General features: G+C 56.4%; 1 protein-coding gene across 1 annotated transcript; it reads left to right on the top strand.

The window, feature by feature from the left end:
• Window positions 1–1,084: 1,084 nt before the first annotated feature.
• LOC116941087 (protein reprimo-like) lies at window positions 1,085–3,277 on the top strand. Its single transcript, XM_032951704.2, has 2 exons — window positions 1,085–2,387; window positions 2,509–3,277. The coding sequence occupies exon 1, from the start codon at window positions 1,957–1,959 to the stop codon at window positions 2,332–2,334; it is 378 nt and encodes a 125-aa protein (XP_032807595.1). The 5' UTR covers window positions 1,085–1,956; the 3' UTR covers window positions 2,335–2,387; window positions 2,509–3,277.
• Window positions 3,278–6,816: the final 3,539 nt, after the last annotated feature.

The following is a 6,816-nucleotide window of genomic DNA, read 5'->3' as shown; positions in this document are numbered from 1 at the left end:
ACGTGTAATAGCATACGCTAAATACATAGTACAGTGTGTGCATAGATTGTAAAGCGACGTTAACGATGACATGTTTAATTATTACTATGCTCCAACATGTATATTCCCCGTCTCCAATCAACACTTGACCGGCGTGGTGAAGTATGGCCCAACAAAACACCCACGACACGCACGGTGTGTGTGTGGGGGGGGGGGGGGGTGGGCTCATCCATCAGTGGATGCACGAATGAGCTCCAAACGTGTGGACACGTTTGGCTGTGTTGCACAACCTTTTGAAATGGTCTCGGTGGGTTTCCAGTCACGAGTTTGAGACCATGATCTGCTCGCACGAAATAAATGGATGAATACATAAATGAATATTATCTCATTTGCAGTCGTTGCATCCCAAATTAATTTGCTTAACACAATTATGGGACGGGGGATAATTTTGGTGAAGTAGCTATCATTTGAATCTTGACTTAAAGCTTTCGTGACTGCAGGAATTCATATTCTTTACCGAAAGAACCAAAGAAGACAGCGATATTCTTGGAGGACAGACAGTCTCGTCCCTTCACCTGATGAAGGCCGCTTGTGTTGTGGCCGAAACGTCGTGAGAATATCATTGTGTTATTTTATTTTATCAATTTATTATTTTATTCTCATTCTACGTGACTTTACCGAAAGAACCAAAGAAGATGAATCCTTGCAGTCACGAAAGCTTTAAATCGAAATTTAATATCGCTGTCATTTGTTTGATCCGTCGCGTCAATTTCCCATTCCGTTTTGACTCTAAAAATATCGGTTATTATCATAACCCCCCAAAAAACGGATGATTGAAAACTCAGTAACCCGTACATGATCTCCATTCACCTCCACCGATATATATTATTATTATTATCACGGCACCGCTCTCTTACGATCCTACCCACGTCACGGGTAGACAAGGCGAGGATCGTGGCAGTGCGCGTGTCGTGCACGCGTACTGCCCCACTTCCCATAACCAACGCGCGCAGCTCCTCACCCTCCCATGTGTTAACCACTACCCCCCACCCACCCACCCACCCCCACATCTATCGCACCCCCCTCCCCCCGCGTGTTTATTTCAAGACGAGAACGGCCAGCCTTGTGAAATCACAGTCACGAGCGGGCGCTGTAATTACGGATGCGCATGACCTGTAACGCCGAGGCGGTGGTGTTTTTTGGTGGAGTGCAGGCGTACATCGTGCATCTCAAACGCAAATAGCGACGAAAGCAAAGTGTCCTCGTGACAGTAGTCGGTTTCTTGTTCACTCCATCTCCACGAGAGTCGTTTGCCATTAAAAAAAAAACAGAAAATTAAATTGTTTCTCACCAATCTTGCTGCGTGGGGACATCTGTTCAGCCGCAATAAATCGTCAGCGAGCCTACATTGGCGCACACGTGCGGGTAGCTGTACACGGGCGTGGACGCACGCCCCCGCTTCAGCCCGCGAGCTCTGCGCAACACGGCTCGTCATCACGGGCGAGCAGCAGCAGGAGGAGCAGGAGGAGCAGGAGGAGAGGGGGTGAGAGTCCGTGGTGACGCGGGGCTTGTATAAAAGCCGCGACGCCAAGAGAGTGCTCCAGCTACCGCAGAGGCTGCCAACCACGACTCTGCCCCTCCTGCTCCAGCTACTCCCCTCCCAGCCCCCCGCTCCCCCCCCCCCACCTTTATATATCCATCGCTCCCCTCCCATTTTCTCCTCTCGCTCCGTCCGATCTCTTGCCGGAGCTCGGAGACTCTGTCCGAGTGCCATGCGCTCCTGGGAGGGTGCCTCGACGCGCGTCCTCGTCACCCGCAGCCCTCAAGAACTCCCCGGGCTGATTCGCCCAGAGGGCTCCGCTCGCTGAGGATCCGCTCGCCTCCTCTGCCGGCGGTACGCGCCTCAATCTCTCTACCCCCCCGCCCCTCACCCCGTCCATCTCAAAACCAACGGTCACCCTCAACCCGGCGGACACCATGAACGTCTCCGATTTTCTGGACATCGCCGTGTTCTCGGCCGCTCTCGCGAACTCGTCCAGCGCGGCGGACGGCAACGGCACCGCGGTGCGACTGGGCTCCACTCTGTGCTGCTTAGAGAACGCGACGGCGGGCGGGCAGGTGCCGCCAGCCGCAGGAGACGGAGGCGGTCCCCTCGGCCCCCTCGCAGACGCGGGCCGCCTCTACATGTTCCGCCTGACCCAGATCGCCGTGATGTGCGTGCTGTCGCTGACGGTGGTGTTCGGCGTCTTCTTCATCGGGTGCAACCTGCTCGTCAAGTCGGAGGGCATGGTCAACCTTCTCGTGCGGGAGCGGCGCCACTCCAAGGACGTGGAGGCGGTCATCGTGAGGACTTAACCCGCCGGAGGGGTGGGGGTCGTTTGGCCGCAGAAGGTGGAGCATGACACGAGGTGTGTGGGTTGGGGGGGGTGCGTACGTGGAGCCCCTCACCCTCTCCCCCTGACCCCCCTCACCCCCCCCTCTTCTTGAGTGCGGCTAAGCAGCAGGTGGTTGCGCAATCTCGTCTCGCAGTGCCGCCGAGCAGAAGAAGCGATCGTCCTCGTGAAGAGCGCGACTCGACACGGAAGAAGCGAGGATGCGTGTCCACGGTGCCGAGCAGAGCGCGCCTGGCACGTGAAGATCTAAGCGCGACAACGGCTGTCGCGACAACAGCTGTCGCGACAACGCGAGACTCGAGCGATCGCGCGCGTGTGCGCGTGTGGCTGGAGGCGATGTGCATTCCAAACTCGCCTTAGCGGTGCGAGTTAAACGGTTTTTGCCCCCCCCCCCTTTATCTGCGTCATGCGTAAAATTCGACGCGTCAAGTGTTCGTGGGAGTTGCGTGTGTACGCGTCTTACGTGAATGCGTGTTTGTGTGCGCGCAGTGGTTAGAGCACTTCGATATGAACTCGTTCACCGGCGTTCGATTCCCAGTCACAAACCAAGAACAGTGGGGAATATTTAAACCGGTCCTGGGCCTCCCCCAAGGTCGACTCAAGATTGAATAATGAGTACCTGGTGCGGTGTGTAAATATCAGCACTCAGGAGACAAAGGCGGTAGGGCGTGGTGCTGGCCCACCCACCCCCTCGTGTGCCGTGCCGGCCTTCATAAGTGATCGTTAACAGCACTCGCCCCAACAGTCTGTTGAAGGCTACACGGGGGGGGGGGGGATCTTCGTCTCGTGCGCGCGCGGTACGGACGCGCGTTGCGCATGCGCATGATGGATCTGTTTTTTTGGCGTCGCGAGTGGTGTCCGTAACGATCTCGCAAACGAGCGAATAAAATTTGTGCGTGGAGAAACTTCTCTGTAATCGCCTTGATTGCCGCTCGGCTCGTGACACAACGCGGCCACGCGGTTGACTTGCGAGCGAGCGCGTGCGGCGCGCGCTGTCCCGTGCACACTCGCGCGATGCGCGCCCTCACGACGACAAAAACAACGATTCCCCCCACTCCTCCCCCCTATAGCCCGTAACAGATTGTTGGGGCAACGTGCCAGCTCGCAGCACGCATCAGCGGGCAGGGCGCCCTGCAGGATGAAGAAAATGCGTCCATCAGGTTGGTGCGAAGGGGGTGGGTCTGCTTGTGCCTCTTCACAGAGACCTCGTTATCCCACCTCCACGCGTGGATTTATGCACGTTGAACTTCTTTCGCACCGTACGTGGCCAACCGTGCTGACCGAAGGTGCGAATGCGAGGAACCCAGTCCGCTCTGCACAATGATCATCATTATTAACTCGTCTTACCGCTCTTGGTACGAAGAGACCCCCCCCCCCAGTTTATGGATCCACTGAGCGGCCCCCCTACTCGCCTTCACCCCCGCCCCCGCTCCCCACCACCTCAGTGAGCCAGAGCCTCTGTCATGAGATAAAGACGAGGCAAGCAACGTGCGGGTCGAAGGTGTCGGGCGAGTTATTTGACCATACCTCACCCAACCTGGTGCATAGGGCTCTCTAAAGGCGAACGCGTGGGAGCGTGCACGTGGGAGCATATACATACAGTGCAATTTATGGGGTTTCGCTGCAACCGCCATCTGCTGTGGTCACCGGGTAGCCCCGAGGCCCTACAGCACCTGGTATTCCCGTCGTACACGAGAGCAACACAGCACTGTGTCACTACTGGCGGTGTCCCGCGAGAGGCGCGTACTTAGTTACGCCTAAGTATCCGGAGGGGTGATTATTCACGCTCTGTCGCAGCGATTACTCGTGCGCGGTTCACCATCGCGAGAGGAATCCCCGGCTCTGACCTTCAGGCCCGCTCCTTCATGGTTTCGCGTCTACTCAGAGCCACGGCGTGGGAGGGGGTGCGGCTGAAGCGGGTCCCTGACGAGCACGGGCAACGTGGCCACTCGGCACCAACCGTCGCGACGCTGCGCCGCCCGCATCGGACGCGGCGATCGAGTCGAGCTTCTGAGCGACACCTGGCAGAGGGAGGCGGGCGGGACGCCTTGGAGGAAGGGGGGACGATTGGAACCGCCTCCTCTCTCTCACCTCCCACCTCGAGCCTTGCCGCTCCCTCTGCCCCCCTCCGCCCCCCCCTCCCAAATCCCACGCAGCGCCCCCCCCATCTCCCCCACAGCCACCACCCCCAACACGGCTGTCTCTTGGAAACGGCGACCAAAATAGCGCCTCGAGCTAACGCGTGAGAATACAGCTCATTAGGCACGCGCGCCCTCGGCGTGTGTACCCGTGCGCGCACGCGTGTGTGCACGTGTGTGGGCTGTACTTGCATTTTGAATGTACGCATGTACGCGTGTGCAAGTGCGTACGCGTGTGCACGCGAGCGTGTGTGCGCGTGGATCCTCGTAGCACGTGCGTGTGATTGTAGCGGGTGTGTGTGCGTGCACACGCGGGCGAATACAATTGCGCGTGGAGCGGTAGTGCAATGGTTAGCGACCCGACTTCAATTTGCGCTCACGGGCAACCACCAGTAACGAAAATCTGAACCATTACTGGGCCTCCCCTAGGTCGACTCAGCCTCAAATGAGTACCTGGTAGCGTGTATAAATATCACCACTAGGGAGACAAAGGCGGCCTGGCGTGATGCTGGCCAAGCACCCCCTCGTGTGCCGTGCCGGCCTTCATAGGCGCTCGCTAACAGCACTTGCCCCAATAATAGCCCCGCGGTAAGCTGGCGCTAAATTCCAACCCCTCCCCCCACCCCCAAGGTCTGCGTTCATCTATAGATGAAGGTGTTATCGGCCACTTAGAGTGCTCCTCCGATTTCAATTACCGATTTGCCATTTGGAAGCTCATGAAGTTCGCAAGTTTATTCCGACGAGGTTCAATTGACGAAAACATTTCACCTCTTGTTCAGGAGAATTCTATTAATTCCGCTCCTGCGCTGCTTATCCGCTCAGTGGTTTACAATATCTCGACACGTGACGGAAAAAAAATGGTTTCAAAATCACACAACGGATCAGCATAACGCGGCACCTTTGAACCTGAACGGTGCTCTCCGTCTCATCTTTAATTCCCAACGAATCTCAACCATGCGGGGAGGGCGGCGGGGGAGGGGACTCGGAGCCCTAAGGTGTGCACCTTACAAGATAAGAGCCGCTTATGTTTTTTTTTTCGTTGAGTTCCCCATTTCCCCCGTAACGATCCACCGTCCTGCCTCGGAGATAAATCGGCCGGCCTCGTGCCACGCGCGGTGACACCGACGCCGCCTCGAGTTACGCAGAAGGAGACCTTCGGGCACAAATTGCCTTGGGTCGCGCACGTGGCGCACCGCGCGCGAGGCACGTGGCAGCCCCGGCACCCGCTGGTGCAAGCGCGGTGATTCGCACGGGCTCCTTGAACGCGCACGCGTTATTCATATCTTAGCAATTTATTTACGTGAAAGCCGAGAGCTCTTCGGCTTAGCTTCGACACGGCGAGCGGATGACAAGGCGTTGAATCCAGCGCTCGCGTGAATGGCAGGTTGGCGACGGAAATAGGCAGCGCCGCTCCGTGATAGTTTAATTGGAGATTATGATGCACGTATAATTCTTATTTCTTATTCTTCCTCTCTCATTCTTTTTTGGGGAGAACGAAGCGCGGGCAGAACGAACGCGCCAGTGTGCGGATGGCGTGGAGTGGACGCGCGCGCTGCGCGTGATGCTTTGTGCAATTAATTTGCAGTTCATCCGGCCCGGAGCGGCTGCCATATCTAAAGAGGGCTTTGGTCCGAGGTGGCAGACGCGGTGCAGTCGATAAGAACTCGCGGCTCGCGTTGTGCCTCTAAGCTGCAGGCAGCGCGAGGTGGCCGCTCGGCTAAGAGGTCGGAGCGCCGGGATCGTCATACGGGTTCCAGCCGCCCGTGGTGTTACTGGAGCGAGATGATGCTATCAGCTTGCAGGATCATCATTGGCAGCGTACAAAATAAAATAAAAACGCCGTGGGATGTATTTGGTCTTGCGCTTAATTTTTTTTGGCTGCATTTTTATTCCGAAAATGACTCAAATTTAAAAACGCCCATTTGCAACTGTGCTGCGATGAGACGGAGAATCGAATGTGTTCAATGATGGTAATGGTTCCTTCGTCAGTGATGGGTTCGTTGCGGCGTCTTGGTACGCCGCAGGTAGCGCGATACAATGGGGGGAAATCACAGAAAGCAAAGAAAAAACTTCCGACACGCAAACTATTCCTCTCGCTCAAAACCAAACACGCGTTATAAATTACATTGGCCCAGCACCCGAGTAATGCAGGTCGCTTCTCGAAAACTCTTTGTGGGGCTCGTGGAGAGGCGTTCATGGCTCAAACAATTGGCAAAGCAATAACGAGCACTCTATGACCAGACGTAGACAATACCTCACCGACCTGGTCGGTGCGGGTGTAATGAATGTTCGACTCTGTCGTTGGA

The sequence above is a fragment of the Petromyzon marinus genome, chromosome 10 (genome assembly GCF_048934315.1).
Source record: "Petromyzon marinus isolate PM22_M1 ecotype Great Lakes invasive population chromosome 10, UKy_Petmar_22M1.pri1.0, whole genome shotgun sequence".
In the NCBI taxonomy this organism is placed as follows: Eukaryota; Metazoa; Chordata; class Hyperoartia; order Petromyzontiformes; family Petromyzontidae; genus Petromyzon; species Petromyzon marinus.
The sequence above is the reverse complement of the archived record's forward strand: the minus strand, read 5'-3'. Positions and strand labels throughout refer to the sequence as shown.